A 17449-nucleotide genomic window follows, 5' to 3' on the forward strand; every position below is an offset into this window, starting at 1 on the left:
AGGTTTTGTTCTCTGCATCCCAGCACTGCCTCGTCACCGGCCCCAAACATCTCAATACAAAGTGTTTCAATGCATTCTATTTGAACATCACTGACAACGTACCCGAAGAGCTGTGACAACGTACTGAAGAGCTGATTGTGCAACATTTGACCATTTATTATTTTCAAAACGTACCGAAGAGCTGTGGGACAACGTACCGAAGAGCTGTGTGACAACGTACCGAAGAGCTGTGGGACAACGTACCGAAGAGCTGTGGGACAACGTACCGAAGAGCTGTGGGACAACGTACTGAAGAGCTGATTGTGCAACATTTGACCATTTATTATTTTCAAAACGTACCGAAGAGCTGTGGGACAACGTACCGAAGAGCTGTGTGACAACGTACCGAAGAGCTGTGGGACAACGTACCGAAGAGCTGTGGGACAACGTACCGAAGAGCTGTGGGACAACGTACCGAAGAGCTGTGTGACAACGTACCGAAGAGCTGTGTGACAACGTACCGAAGAGCTGTGTGACAACGTACCGAAGAGCTGTGTGACAACGTACCGAAGAGCTGTGTGACAACGTACCGAAGAGCTGTGTGACAACGTACCGAAGAGCTGTGTGACAACGTACCGAAGAGCTGTGTGACAACGTACCGAAGAGCTGTGTGACAACGTACCGAAGAGCTGTGTGACAACGTACCGAAGAGCTGTGTGACAACGTACCCGAACAGCTGATTGTGCAACATTTGACCATTTATTATTTTCAAAACGTACCGAAGAGCTGTGTGTCACAGACTTTACAGGCTGGCTTCTACTGGTGGTGTAGTTCAAATCTAAATGAATGCACACAGACATCATAGAATCAACTTTCATTTTATTAACAAGATTAAAAATCTACATTTTAGTAGTACTTTGGTTCACAGTGCACACAAAGAAGAACTGTATGCATCCATCAAGGGCTATGTGTGTGTGAGCAGTGGAAAACAAAGGCCTATTCTGATTAGCTGGCCTTGGGTTGAGTTGTCCTCTCCTAACCATGTCTTCCTGCTATGGCACACGTCCAGGGGGGAGAGGAAGAAGTCCCTGAGCTTATTTCTTGTTTTGCTTGCAGGCTGTGTCACCCTGGCACGAGAGAGAGTCTCCCTGGCTTTTGGAGATGGTTGTCCCCTGCCACAAACCCTCCTCCACTCTCCAGGTTGGTAGTTGCCAGAAGGGAGGGGAGTGTCAGCAGAAGCGGGAGAGGCACGTATGTTGGCGTCGTGAGTTTCATCCGTGGAGGAGAGGTAGTTGTGGAGGGCCACACAGGTCTTCACAATGTCATTAGGCCCTTTTCAGCAGTGGTACACACGAATCCTCATCCTTGCAGTCATGACGCTGAATGCATTTTCTATGACTCTCCGACAACGAGAGTGGCGGTAGTTGTAGGTACGCCCAGGTTTATTGAGATGGACACCTGTGAATGAGAGGTGACAAGATAATATATGTCAGATATAAAATATAAACCTATTTTTGGTCAACAACAACAACCAAAACACCATATCATTTTCCAGGAAGCATATTCCAAAAGCCTTGATAAAATGTAATTACTCATAAACAGAGCCTTCAGAAAGTATTCATCCCCATTGACTTATTCCATAGTGTTTCAGCCTGAATAAAAAAAATGCATTAAATGTATATTTTTTTCTAACGCATCTATACACAATACCCCATAATGACATCACAATACCCCATAATGACATCACAATACCCCATAATGACATCACAATACCCCATAATGACATCACAATACCCCATAATGACATCACAATACCCCATAATGACATCACAATACCCCATAATGACAAAGTGAAAACCTGTTTGTAGAAATGTTTGCATATGATTGAAAATGAGATACAGAAACATCTCATTTACATAAGTATTCACACCCCTGAGTAAATACTTTGTAGAAGCACCTTTGGCAGTGATTACTGTTGTGAGTCATTCTAGGTAAATCTCTAAGAACTTTCCACACCTGGAATGTGTAACATTTGACCATTATTATTTTCAAAATACTTCAAGCTCTGCCAAATTGCTTATTGATCATTGCTAGACAACCATTTTCAGGTCATGCTATAGATTTTCAAGTAGATTTAAGTAAAAACTGTAACTTTGACATAATGGGGTATTGTGTGTAGATCTGTGACACAAAATCTCAATTAAAAAAATCAGGCTGTAACAACAAAATGTGGAAAAAAGTCAAGGGGTGTGAATCATTTCTGAAGGTGCAGTAGATGTGTACGCAGTAACAAGGGAAATTAGAAACAGGAAAAGTTCAATTGATTTAAACGTTGTATTAATCAACATACCTGGATAAGGGTGCATCCGGATTTGATGTGAGGGGAAACCTGTATCTCTCAGGACAACTTGGTGTTGTGGTACCTGGCAGGACAGCTGGTCGGTGGCAAATCGAGAATCTTCTGCAGCAGTTTGGAACCAAAATAACTCTTAAAACAGTCCACCAGCACTCTCTAGGCCGTGTGCCCTTATATCCATCCTCCGTATCTTGCCTATTATATATGTCTTGCTAGGTAAAGCATATCTAGTAGGGAAATGTTATTCTCCTACGCGTGTCTTTGTGTTCAGTTCTCCTAGTCGAATCGAAGCATGATGACTCCTTAAGGTTGCGGCGTGTGCGTGGTAGTGGTGCGTGGTAGTGGTGCGTGGTAGTGGTGCGTGGTAGTGGTGCGTGGTAGTGGTGCGTGGTAGTGGTGCGTGGTAGTGGTGCGTGGTAGTGGTGCGTGGTAGTGGTGCGTGGTAGTGGTGCGTGGTAGTGGTGCGTGGTAGTGGTGCGTGGTAGTGGTGCGTGGTAGTGGTGCGTGGTAGTGGTGCGTGGTAGTGGTGCGTGGTAGTGGTGCGTGGTAGTGGTGCGTGGTAGTGGTAGTGGTGCGTGGTAGTGGTGCGTGGTAGTGGTGCGTGGTAGTGGTAGTGGTGCGTGGTAGTGGTAGTGGTGCGTGGTAGTGGTAGTGGTGCGTGGTAGTGGTGCGTGGTAGTGGTAGTGGTGCGTGGTAGTGGTGCGTGGTAGTGGTGCGTGGTAGTGGTGCGTGGTAGTGGTGCGTGGTAGTGGTGCGTGGTAGTGGTGCGTGGTAGTGGTGCGTGGTAGTGGTGCGTGGTAGTGGTGCGTGGTAGTGGTGCGTGGTAGTGGTGCGTGGTAGTGGTAGTGGTAGTGGTAGTGGTGCGTGGTAGTGGTGCGTGGTAGTGGTGCGTGGTAGTGGTAGTGGTGCGTGGTAGTGGTGCGTGGTAGTGGTGCGTGGTAGTGGTGCGTGGTAGTGGTGCGTGGTAGTGGTGCGTGGTAGTGGTAGTGGTGCGTGGTAGTGGTGCGTGGTAGTGGTGCGTGGTAGTGGTAGTGGTAGTGGTAGTGGTAGTGGTGCGTGGTAGTGGTGCGTGGTAGTGGTGCGTGGTAGTGGTGCGTGGTAGTGGTAGTGGTAGTGGTGCGTGGTAGTGGTGCGTGGTAGTGGTGCGTGGTAGTGGTGCGTGGTAGTGGTGCGTGGTAGTGGTGCGTGGTAGTGGTGCGTGGTAGTGGTAGTGGTAGTGGTGCGTGGTAGTGGTGCGTGGTAGTGGTGCGTGGTAGTGGTGCGTGGTAGTGGTGCGTGGTAGTGGTGCGTGGTAGTGGTGCGTGGTAGTGGTGCGTGGTAGTGGTGCGTGGTAGTGGTGCGTGGTAGTGGTGCGTGGTAGTGGTGCGTGGTAGTGGTGCGTGGTAGTGGTGCGTGGCCAACGCCATGGTATCCGACTGAACATTTTAAAAGACCCTCTTCTTGACCGCAGAGACAACATTTTGCTATTTTTTAAAGCAAATTTTCTGCAATTCAACACATTTTTTTGCCTTGGTTTATTTTGTGTTCTTATGCCATCTGAATGACTCAGATGGGGGTTATGGCATTTTTATGTATTTTAGATTTTCAGAGTATTTTGGTTTTTGTATTTCGGTGTTAATCTTTTGTTCTCTAAGAGGATCTGATTAAAAAAAACTTCCCAGTTCTTTTTTTTTTCTTCTTCCAAATTTCACAATATGATGCATTCTTTATATGCTGCAAAACACATCATCATACTGTGAAACATCTGCCGTCTCTACATGGGCGAGGCAAGCGAGACTATGCTTAACATGTCTATAACGTTGTCTTAATATGGGGTGTGTCATGTTGATGTGGAAATTATCCATCTCTATCACAAAACACAAATCACCTGATATGACAAACCAAATGTACAGCTTGTTGAAATAGTCGGTGAGCTGCAATGTTGCACATTTGCTGGTAACGAAATACCACTGGTTGCTTGTTCAGGCAGAGTTGAAGTGGTTTCCTGCCTGGTGCCTACAGGGCTAATAATGTGGAGGGTGACCTCAGACCCAGGAACGTGCTGAGACACCATGAAGAAAGAAAACACCTGGTTGTTACAACAATCTGAACCTGCCTTAGTCTCACATCACAGACTATTACCAAAATGGTACCTCGACACCAAATCAAGTAGACCAGATTAGGTTGTGGGTGCAGAGATTATAGTTAGTTTACAAGCGTAAACAGTTAATAACAATAATATGGTGAAGGAGCCTATGAAGATATTGTTCCATGATAATCACAGTCTTTAAAACATAGATATTGTTCCATGATAATCACAGTCTTTAAAACATAGATATTGTTCCATGATAATCACAGTCTTTATAACGAAGATATTGTTTCATGATAATCACAGTCTTTGTAACGTAGATATTGTTTCATGATAAACACAGCCTTTATAACGAAGATATTGTTTCATGATAAACAGAGACACCAGAAATAAAGTCGTTTCCATAGTGATTAAGGGGGGGGGTGATTCAATCGCTTGGTGATTGTACGGGGAATGATTACGCCTACTGATTCAGTTCAACTTTTATTTCAAATAACTTCAGAGAATGGAATGTGATATTCATTGTTATACTACATTGGAACCACATTGTGTGAAGGTAAGTGCAGATAGAATGAAAGAGAGTTGCATTCTGACATATTCGAGAGGATACTCACTAACCTTCAGAGCATACCATCTAGCCAACCACAAAGCTCTGTTCTTGTGTAACCCTGAGTAGAGAAACAGTATTAGGAATAACTCTCCTGGCTAGCCCTACAGCAAAACACATAGGAATAACCAACCCTCCTGGCTACCCCTACAGCAAAACACATAGGAACAACCAACCCTCCTGACAAGCCCTACAGCAAAACACATAGGAACAACCAACCCTCCTGGCTAGCCCTACAGCAAAACACATAGGAACAACCAACCCTCCTGGCTAGCCCTACAGCAAAACACATAGGAACAACCAACCCTCCTGGCTAGCCCTACAGCAAAACACATAGGAACAACCAACCCTCCTGGCTAGCCCTACAGCAAAACACATAGGAACAACCAACCCTCCTGGCTAGCCCTACAGCAAAACACATAGGAACAACCAACCCTCCTGGCCAGCCCTACAGCAAAACACATAGGAACAACCAACCCTCCTGACAAGCCCTACAGCAAAACACATAGGAACAACCAACCCTCCTGGCTAGCCCTACAGCAAAACACATAGGAACAACCAACCCTCCTGGCTAGCCCTACAGCAAAACACATAGGAACAACCAACCCTCCTGGCTAGCCCTACAGCAAAACACATAGGAACAACCAACCCTCCTGGCTAGCCCTACAGCAAAACACATAGGAACAACCAACCCTCCTGACAAGCCCTACAGCAAAACACATAGGAACAAACAACCCTCCTGGCTAGCCCTACAGCAAAACACATAGGAACAACCAACCCTCCTGGCTAGCCCTGCAGCAAAACACATAGGAACAACCAACCCTCCTGGCTAGCCCTACAGCAAAACACATAGGAACAAACAACCAACCCTCCTGGCTAGCCCTACAGCAAAACACATAGGAACAACCAACCCTCCTGGCTAGCCCTACAGCAAAACACATAGGAACAACCAACCCTCCTGGCTAGCCCTACAGCAAAACACATAGGAACAACCAACCCTCCTGGCTAGCCCTACAGCAAAACACATAGGAACAACCAACCCTCCTGGCTAGCCCTACAGCAAAACACATAGGAACAACCAACCCTCCTGGCTAGCCCTACAGCAAAACACATAGGAACAACCAACCCTCCTGGCTAGCCCTACAGCAAAACACATAGGAACAACCAACCCTCCTGGCTAGCCCTACAGCAAAACACATAGGAACAACCAACCCTCCTGGCTAGCCCTACAGCAAAACACATAGGATCAACCAACCCTCCTGGCTAGCCCTACAGCAAAACACATAGGAACAACCAACCCTCCTGGCTAGCCCTACAGCAAAACACATAGGAACAACCAACCCTCCTGGCTAGCCCTACAGCAAAACACATAGGAACAACCAACCCTCCTGACAAGCCCTACAGCAAAACACATAGGAACAAACAACCCTCCTGGCTAGCCCTGCAGCAAAACACATAGGAACAACCAACCCTCCTGGCTAGCCCTACAGCAAAACACATAGGAACAAACAACCAACCCTCCTGGCTAGCCCTACAGCAAAACACATAGGAACAACCAACCCTCCTGGCTAGCCCTACAGCAAAACACATAGGAACAACCAACCCTCCTGGCTAGCCCTACAGCAAAACACATAGGAACAAACAACCAACCCTCCTGGCTAGCCCTACAGCAAAACACATAGGAACAACCAACCCTCCTGGCTAGCCCTACAGCAAAACACATAGGAACAACCAACCCTCCTGGCTACCCCTACAGCAAAACACATAGGAACAACCAACCCTCCTGGCTAGCCCTACAGCAAAACACATAGGAACAACCAACCCTCCTGGCTAGCCCTACAGCAAAACACATAGGAACAACGAACCCTCCTGGCTAGCCCTACAGCAAAACACATAGGAACAACCAACCCTCCTGGCTAGCCCTACAGCAAAACACATAGGAACAACCAACCCTCCTGGCTAGCCCTACAGCAAAACACATAGGAACAACCAACCCTCCTGGCTAGCCCTACAGCAAAACACATAGGAACAACCAACCCTCCTGGCTAGCCCTACAGCAAAACACATAGGAACAACCAACCCTCCTGGCTAGCCCTACAGCAAAACACATAGGAACAAACAACCCTCCTGGCTAGCCCTACAGCAAAACACATAGGAACAACCAACCCTCCTGGCTAGCCCTACAGCAAAACACATAGGAACAACCAACCCTCCTGGCTAGCCCTACAGCAAAACACATAGGAACAACCAACCCTCTTGGCTAGCCCTACAGCAAAACACATAGGAACAACCAACCCTCCTGGCTTGCCCTACAGCAAAACACATAGGAACAACCAACCCTCCTGGCTAGCCCTACAGCAAAACACATAGGAACAACCAACCCTCCTGGCTAGCCCTACAGCAAAACACATAGGAACAACCAACCCTCCTGGCTAGCCCTACAGCAAAACACATAGGAACAACCAACCCTCCTGGCTAGCCCTACAGCAAAACACATAGGAACAACCAACCCTCCTGACTAGCCCTACAGCAAAACACATAGGAACAACCAACCCTCCTGACTAGCCCTACAGCAAAACACATAGGAACAAACAACCCTCCTGACTAGCCCTACAGCAAAACACATAGGAACAAACAACCCTCCTGGCCTAAATCAAAACTCCTCCATGTTATGTGCTATAAAGCAACAGTCTTTAGAGCAACACCCCAGCTCCTCTTTAACCTTGACTCACACAACAGTCCCAACACCCCTCCTCTACAGCCCTGACTGCACCTGGTCAGCTCCTCTTTAACCTTGACTCACACAACAGTCCCAACACCCCTCCTCTACAGCCCTGACTGCACCTGGTCAGCACCTCTTTAACCTTGACTCACACAACAGTCGCAGTCCCAACACCCCTCCTCTACAGCCCTGACTGCACCTGGTCAGCTCCTCTTTAACCTTGACTCACACAACAGTCCCAACACCCCTCCTCTACAGCCCTGACTGCACCTGGTCAGCACCTCTTTAACCTTGACTCACACAACAGTCGCAGTCCCAACCCCTCCTCTACAGCCCGGACTGCACCTGGTCAAACATCACATCCACCCAGGGCCCATCTATAAGTATAGTTATTATGAGACTCTAGTCTGCTAATCATTGGGAGTAGTTATTTTTATTTTATCGAACCCTTATTTTACCAGGTAAGTTGACTGAGAACATATTCTCATTTACAGCAACGACCTGGGGAATAGTTACAGGGGAGAGGAGGGGGGGATGAATGAGCCAGTTGGAAGCTGGGGATGATTAGGTGACCGTGATGGTATGAGGGACAGCTTGGGAATTTAGCCAGGACACCGGGGTTAACACCCCTACTCTTACGATAAGTGCCATGGGATCTTTAGTGACCACAGAGAGTCAGGACACCTGTTTAACGTCCCATCCGAAAGACGGCACCCTACACAGGGCAGTGTCCCCAATCACTGCCCTGGGGTATTGGGATATTTTTTTTTAGACCAGAGGAACGAGTGCCTCCTACCGACCCTCCAACACTACTTCCAGCAGAATCTGGTCTCCCATCTAGGGACTGACCAGGACCAACCCTGTTTAGCTTCAGAGACAAGACAGCAGTGGGATGCAGGGTGGTATGCAGCTGTAATTAGAGAGTGCTCTCAATTTGTTTAGACTTTCCTTGTTCTGTTTTTTAAGGTTTGCCTGTCCACCATGAGTAGACTGACAGAGCTGGGAAAACAAGGACTGACTGGGACAGTCCAAGAAATAACAGAGCGCTGGAGGAAGACTTCCAGAACACGTGGTAAGACAGCTAGTTCAGTAATGGCCATGTGGGAGAAAACCCCCTGAGCACACACTAACTAATTACAGTAATTTCCCGCCTGGCCCTAGGCTGCTTGGACACAAACACTCAACTAGACCACTGACTGAGGCAGCCTCCCCTCAGTCTGCAGAAAGACTCACCTAGACCACTGACTGAGGCAGCCTCCCCTCAGTCTGCAGAGACACTCACCAAGACCACTGACTGAGGCAGCCTCCCCTCAGTCTGCAGAGACACTCACCAAGACCACTGACTGAGGCAGCCTCCCCTCAGTCTGCAGAGACACTCACCAAGACCACTGACTGAGGCAGCCTCCCCTCAGTCTGCAGAGACACTCACCAAGACCACTGACTGAGGCAGCCTCCCCTCAGTCTGCAGAAACACTCACCTAGACCACTGACTGAGGCAGCCTCCCCTCAGTCTGCAGAAACACTCACCTAGACCACTGACTGAGGCAGCCTCCCCTCACAGTCTGCAGAAACACTCACCTAGACCACTGACTGAGGCAGCCTCCCCTCAGTCTGCAGAGACACTCACCAAGACCACTGACTGAGGCAGCCTCCCCTCAGTCTGCAGAAACACTCACCTAGACCACTGACTGAGGCAGCCTCCCCTCACAGTCTGCAGAAACACTCACCTAGACCACTGACTGAGGCAGCCTCCCCTCACAGTCTGCAAAAACACTCACCTAGACCACTGACTGAGGCAGCCTCCCCTCACAGTCTGCAGAAACACTCACCTAGACCACTGACTGAGCCAGCCTCCCCTCACAGTCAGCAGAAACAGATCTGCCATTACAAGGCACCCATTGTGGCCATGTCGTCACTTACCGTATAATTACGAGGCCAGGTCACTAAGGCACTGACTGGCAAACCATCAGAAATGGCAGCAACGGTAGGAATAATATAGAAAGATTTTTTTTTTTACATGGAAATATATTTGCATGTAGCTTTGAACCTGTTTCCAAGTCACACAGACTAGAGTGGTTCAGACTTCCCAACAGACTAGAGTGAATCAGCCTTCCCAACAGACTAGAATGGTTCAGACTTCCCAACAGACTAGAGTGAATCAGCCTTCCCAACAGACTAGAGTGGTTCAGACTTCCCAACAGACTAGAGTGAATCAGACTTCCCAACAGACTAGAGTGGTTCAGACTTCCCAACAGACTAGAGTGGTTCAGACTTCCCAACAGACTAGAGTGGTTCAGACTTCCCAACAGACTAGAGTGGTTCAGACTTCCCAACAGACTAGAGTGGTTCAGACTTCCCAACAGACTAGAGTGGTTCAGAATTCCCAACAGACTAGAGTGAATCAGCCTTCCCAACAGACTAGTGTGGTTCAGACTTCCCAACAGACTAGAGTGGTTCAGACTTCCCAACAGACTAGAGTGGTTCAGACTTCCCAACAGACTAGTGTGAATCAGCCTTCCCAACAGACTAGAGTGGTTCAGACTTCCCAACAGACTAGTGGTTCAGCCTTCCCAACAGACTAGTGTGAATCAGCCTTCCCAACAGACTAGTGTGAATCAGCCTTCCCAACAGACTAGTGTGGTTCAGACTTCCCAACAGACTAGTGTGGTTCAGACTTCCCAACAGACTAGAGTGGTTCAGACTTCCCAACAGACTAGAGTGGTTCAGACTTCCCAACAGACTAGAGTGGTTCAGACTTCCCAACAGACTAGAGTGGTTCAGACTTCCCAACAGACTAGAGTGAATCAGACTTCCCAACAGACTAGAGTGGTTCAGACTTCCCAACAGACTAGAGTGAATCAGACTTCCCAACAGACTAGAGTGGTTCAGACTTCCCAACAGACTAGAGTGGTTCAGACTTCCCAACAGACTAGTGGTTCAGCCTTCCCAACAGACTAGAGTGGTTCAGACTTCCCAACAGACTAGAGTGGTTCAGACTTCCCAACAGACTAGAGTGGTTCAGACTTCCCAACAGACTAGAGTGGTTCAGACTTCCCAACAGACTAGAGTGGTTCAGACTTCCCAACAGACTAGAGTGGTTCAGACTTCCCAACAGACTAGAGTGGTTCAGACTTCCCAACAGACTAGTGTGGTTCAGCCTTCCCAACAGACTAGTGTGAATCAGCCTTCCCAACAGACTAGTGTGGTCCAGACTTCCCAACAGACTAGTGTGGTCCAGACTTTAATACTCATTTGGCTCCCGGAACTCAATTAGTCTGTCTGTTTTCAGTCTATATGAGGAAAAATATGTTGTTCTGCAGTTGCCTATTAATCACAATAAACAAACCAATGTAACTTCAATTGATTATCCAAATGTAACTTCCTGTTGATTAACCAAATGTAACTTCCTGTTGATTAACCAAATGTAACTTCCTGTTGATTAACCAAATGTAACTTCCTGTTGATTAACCAAATGTAACTTCCTGTTGATTAACCAAATGTAACTTCCTGTTGATTAACCAAATGTAACTTCCTGTTGATTAACCAAATGTAACTTCCTGTTGATTAACCAAATGTAACTTCCTGTTGATTAACCAAATGTAACTTCCTGTTGATTAACCAAATTAACTTCTATTGATTAACCAAATTAACTTCTATTGATAGAGAACGGTGTAAATAGCACAGGAGGTAGAGAGGGAGGCCATTGGTTTGAATGGGGATTGGAGCCCAGAGAGAGAGGGAGGCCATTGGTTTGGATGGGGACTTGGAGCCCAGAGAGAGAGGGAGGCCATTGGGTTGGATGGGGATTGGAGCCCAGAGAGAGAGGGATGTCATTGGGTTGGATGGGGATTGGAGCCCAGAGAGAGAGGGAGATCATTGGGTTGGATGGGGACTTGGAGCCCAGAGAGAGAGGGAGGTCAAAGGTTTGGATGGGGATTGGAACCCAGAGAGAGAGGGAGATCATTGGTTTGGATGGGGACTTGGAGCCCAGAGAGAGAGAGGGAGGCCATTGGTTTGGATGGGGACTTGGAGCCCAGAGAGAGAGGGAGGTCATTGGTTTGGATGGGGATTGGAGCCCAGAGAGAGAGGGAGATCATTGGTTTGGATGGGGATTGGAGCCCAGAGAGAGAGGGAGATCATTGGTTTGGATGGGGACTTGGAGCCCAGAGAGAGAGGGAGGTCAAAGGTTTGGATGGGGATTGGAACCCAGAGAGAGAGGGAGGTCATTGGTTTGGATGGGGACTTGGAACCCAGAGAGAGAGGGAGGTCATTGGTTTGGATGGGGATTGGAGCCCAGAGAGAGAGGGAGATCATTGGTTTGGATGGGGACTTGGAGCCCAGAGAGAGAGGGAGGTCAATGGTTTGGATGAGGATTGGAGCCCAGAGAGAGAGGGAGGTCATTGGTTTGGATGGGGGGGAGGTCATCCACATAGTTGTGTTTGGGTTCCAGAGAGGATCTCTGGCTCATTGTACTGCCTTACATGCATCCTAAATGGCACCCTATGCCCTACATAGTGCACTCATTTTAACCAAAGCCCTTAGATGCACTATATAGGGAATAGGGTGCCATTTAGAACGAGCCCTTAGTCTAACTTTGGCCTGCCTACCGCTGAGCTCTTACAGACACAGAATGTCAATGAGATCTGGGACAGAATAAATTGCAATATAGCCTTATGTCCCCCAAAATAGCTTAATTACAGTGGCTGTCTGAATGAGCGTTTGTCATTGATGGGGCTTGGTTTTGCATTGTGTTTTTGTTAGTTTGTGCTGGGTCAATCAAACTCCTAAAAACGCAGGGAAGTGCCGTAGTGTAGATATTACTAAAACGCCTTGACACATATTTCTGTCTGTACTGGATGAATCAACAAGGGAAATGACTAATGTCCTCTGTTACTCTGCAGAGCAGACAGTCCTTTAAAGGTGATGGGGTTCTTTCTGTCTATCACCCCCCCCCCTACGTAGTTCTGTCTCTCTGTCTCTCTCAAACTTAACATTGAGCATGTCGGCACATCTCCAATATAGGCGTCCTACATTCCTGGATGAGTCCTAACATGAGAGAACATTTGCCTGTGTTTACTCAACTCCTATGGAAGGACACATATCTGATTGACATTACATTTGATGAAATGTCCAAATCCCACACTGATGGATATGACCCTTGACTGAGTCTATTGACCTTCACCTTGGATATCAATTCATAGTGTTTCCCTCCCTGTTTGATACAATGCAGATGTAGATACCAGGCAATGTCAGAAATCAATGAACAGGATACTAAAAGTAACAGACCTTCTGTACTCACCAGTATTGTCAAACTGTACTTGGGTACAGTCACTACTCTTCTGCCACGGGCAGGTATAGACTGCCCCTCGCTCCACCACGGTGGAAGCTGAGGAGGTGTTGGCTTTGGGAGCTCCTATAAGAATGTTTGACCTGAAGAAGAGAAATGTGCTTTTAGTGTAAATACAAGAAACCATGCACCACCTGACTTCCTCTTCTACGGTAGCCTACTAGGGTCACAACAAGACTGTCACATGATGAACAGAATAGATACTCTACATGACCAAAAGTATGTGGACACCTGCTCGTCGAACATCTCATTCCAAAATCATGGGCATTAATATGGAGTTGGTTCCCCCTTTGTTGCTATAACAGCCTCCACTCTTCTGGGGAGGCTTTCCACTAGATGTTGGAACATTGCTGCGGGGACTTGCTTCCATTCAGCAACAAGAGCATTAGTGAGGTCGGGCACTGACGTTTGGCGATTAGGCCTGGCTCGCAGTCGGCGTTCCAATTCATCCCCAATTTGTTTTATGGGGTTGAGGTCAGGGCTCTGTGCAGGCACAGATTTCTGCATGGACCGACTTTTTATTGCCGATAGTAACACTAAAATGTGTGAATGTTGTGCGTGAATCGAAATAACCACAACAATATGATTCATTCAGATTTACCAACAATCATATAAACTTCCTCAAATGGAAACAGCTGTGTCTGTGTGGTGACTATCAAGAGTACAGTGATGGGCCTCAACATCATGTTCTAACAGGACAGCACTATAGAGGACAGAACCAGACCAATCAGTTATAAGTATATAGCGTGAGGGAATTCACAGCCGACCGTTCAGACGGGTGAGGGTATACCAGCCAACCGTTGTTAAGTATATAGCGTGAGGGAATTCACAGCCGACCGTTCAGACGGGTGAGGGTATACCAGCCAACCGTTGTTAAGTATATAGCGTGAGGGAATTCACAGCCGACCGTTCAGACGGGTGAGGGTATACCAGCCAACCGTTGTTAAGTATATAGCGTGTGAGGGAATTCACAGCCGACCGCTCAGACGGGTGAGGGTATACCAGCCAACCGTTGTTAAGTATATAGCGTGAGGGAATTCACAGCCGACCGTTCAGACGGGTGAGGGTATACCAGCCAACCGTTGTTAAGTATATAGCGTGAGGGAATTCACAGCCAACCGCTCAGACGGGTGAGGGTATACCAGCCAACCGTTGTTAAGTATATAGCGTGAGGGAATTCACAGCCAACCGCTCAGACGGGTGAGGGTATACCAGCCAACCGTTGTTAAGTATATAGCGTGTGAGGGAATTCACAGCCGACCGTTCAGACGGGTGAGGGTATACCAGCCAACCGTTGTTAAGTATATAGCGTGAGGGAATTCACAGCCGACCGTTCAGACGGGTGAGGGTATACCAGCCAACCGTTGTTAAGTATATAGCGTGTGAGGGAATTCACAGCCAACCGCTCAGACGGGTGAGGGTATACCAGCCAACCGTTGTTAAGTATATAGCGTGTGAGGGAATTCACAGCCAACCGCTCAGACGGGTGAGGGTATACCAGCCAACCGTTGTTAAGTATATAGCGTGTGAGGGAATTCACAGCCGACCGCTCAGACGGGTGAGGGCATACCAGCCAACCGTTGTTAAGTATATAGCGTGAGGGAATTCACAGCCGACCGCTCAGACGGGTGAGGGCATACCAGCCAACCGTTGTTAAGTATATAGCGTGTGAGGGAATTCACAGCCGACCGCTCAGACGGGTGAGGGCATACCAGCCAACCGTTGTTAAGTATATAGCGTGAGGGAATTCACAGCCGACCGCTCAGACGGGTGAGGGCATACCAGCCAACCGTTGTTAAGTATATAGCGTGTGAGGGAATTCACAGCCGACCGCTCAGACGGGTGAGGGCATACCAGCCAACCGTTGTTAAGTATATAGCGTGAGGGAATTCACAGCCCAACGTTCAGATGGGTCAGGGCATACCAGCCAACCGCTCAGACAGGTGAGGCATACCAGCCAACCATTGTTAAGTATATAGCGTGTGAGGGAATGCACAGCTGACCACTCAGAAGGATGATACCAGACAACTGTTTGAACGTGGTCCTTCTAGCGGCTAGCCGGATTTAGTGACCAACGTTTTATTTTTATTACATTGTCCGAAATTTCTCCGGATTTAGCACCAATCATTATTACAATACACCTGTCAGCAACGAGTGTGCCTGAGATACCCTAATCCACTCATTTGAAGTGGTGTCCACGTACATATTATATAGAAAATATACAAAAGTATGTATTGTATTTCAAATAGCATAATTCTACGTCATTCAATAAACTAAATAAAAGTGGAAAACATTTAGTTCTAAAAAACCCTGACATCCCAAACATTATTATATATAACTCAGTCTTACTGCTTGGCATCTGGCTGGAAGAAATCCACTGAAAATCCAAAATAACTTCCTTCTGGTCCAGAGAAAACATAGGGCTTGTCAATATCCAGATTGAAACAAGTTGTCCATTGTAAACAAGGCAGGAACAAAGCCAAAGATAAACTAAGTTTGCGAAGTCGTTCCATCCCGAAGTCCTCAGTAGAGTAGCTAGCCTTAACGGAGTGTGTGTGGCGTGTTTTAGTTTGGCGATAATGCACTACTGTGACGAATTCCCCTTTTTCTCTTTGTAGTCGTTCTAATGACGGTACAGCGACATCCCACACACCATGTGCATGTTAACTCGAACCAGCTCAGCAAAACCCTTCACGGCTACAAACTTTCACTTCTTCTTCTTTCCGGTGAAAAGTTTCCAGTTCAAAACACAGCGTGTCCTTAAAACCAACGTAACCAATCTGTGTTAAATGGCAAACACACCTCAGTAGCCAACAGCGATGTTTTGGGTTTAGTAGTCCTAAAAACCAACTGTACAGGAAGTGCGCGCGTTGTTCCCCATTAAAAAAAGGACTTCCGCAATGTTTCACACTATCCCAACAGCAGTTCTATTCCCTCATCGCTCGTTCCATAGCCATGTATGGGGCTACTGGGTAACAACTGGGTTACAACGAAATATTTCACTTGTAAAATGAGAGGCATCGAGTTTTTGGAGTATTTGACTAATGATCTCGCTATGGAAATATCACGTGACATTTTTGGAATCACCTCATCTGTGCCACTATGAAGGGTCAATGAGGGGATGTTGATTTACACACTTAGGCTCCAGCACCACGCACACTATAGCACACACAGCCAGGATTAAAATAAAATAAAAACAAAGATAACTAAATATTTAACCTTTATTTAACTAGGCAAGTCAGAAATTCTTATTTACAATGAAGGCCAACCAAAAGGCAAAAGGCCTCCTGCGGTGATAAACATAAATATAGGACAAAACACACATCACGACAAGAGAGACACCACAACACTACACAAAGAGAGACCTTAGACAACAACACAGCATGGAAGCAACACATGACGACAACATGGTAGCAACACAACATGACAGCAGCATAACATGGCAGAAGCACAAAACATGGTACATTCATTATTGGCCACAGGCAACAGCACAAAGAGCAAGAAGGCAGAGACAACAATACATAGTAATGCTACAGATGCATAACATAGGCAACTAAAGTACAGCGTTTCTCATCTTTTACGGCACCAGTGAAACATAGTCTCCAACTCCTCTTTTGACTAGTTCTCTTATTAACCAGCTCATGTTTAAGACAAATACAACATGTTAAAGCACTATTGGAGATACAACTCACCACTATAACTGTTCCTCTGGAGATACAACTCACCACTATAACTGTTCCTCTGGAGATACAACTCACCACTATAACTGTTCCTCTGGAGATACAACTCACCACTATAACTGTTACTCTGTCTGGAGATACAACTCACCACTATAACTGTTCCTCTGGAGATACAACTCACCACTATAACTGTTCCTCTGGAGATACAACTCACCACTATAACTGTTCCTCTGGAGATACAACTCACCACTATAACTGTCCCTCTGGAGATACAACTCACCACTATAACTGTTACTCTGTCTGGAGATACAACTCACCACTATAACTGTTCCTCTGTCTGGAGATACAACTCACCACTATAACTGTTCCTCTGGAGATACAACTCACCACTATAACTGTTCCTCTGGAGATACAACTCACCACTATAACTGTTCCTCTGGAGATACAACTCACCACTATAACTGTTCCTCTGGAGATACAACTCACCACTATAACTGTTCCTCTGGAGATACAACTCACCACTATAACTGTTCCTCTGGAGATACAACTCACCACTATAACTGTTCCTCTGGAGATACAACTCACCACTATAACTGTTCCTCTGGAGATACAACTCACCACTATAACTGTTCCTCTGGAGATACAACTCACCACTATAACTGTTCCTCTGGAGATACAACTCACCACTAT

General features: G+C 46.9%; 1 protein-coding gene across 1 annotated transcript in view; it reads right to left on the bottom strand.

The window, feature by feature from the left end:
- Window positions 1-16045, bottom strand: part of LOC139538933 (integrin alpha-V-like) — an 85044-nt gene extending 68999 nt beyond the window's left edge. The window contains exons 1-2 of the mRNA XM_071341518.1: window positions 15429-16045; window positions 13032-13162 (exon numbers count right to left, since the gene is read on the bottom strand). Coding sequence (XP_071197619.1) covers window positions 13032-13162; window positions 15429-15592 — 295 coding nt within the window. The 5' untranslated portion in view covers window positions 15593-16045. The remainder of the gene's footprint in view (window positions 1-13031; window positions 13163-15428) is intronic.
- Between the last annotated feature and the right edge of the window lie 1404 nt (window positions 16046-17449).

Source organism: Salvelinus alpinus, chromosome 14 (genome assembly GCF_045679555.1).
Source record: "Salvelinus alpinus chromosome 14, SLU_Salpinus.1, whole genome shotgun sequence".
Classification (NCBI taxonomy): domain Eukaryota; kingdom Metazoa; phylum Chordata; class Actinopteri; order Salmoniformes; family Salmonidae; genus Salvelinus; species Salvelinus alpinus.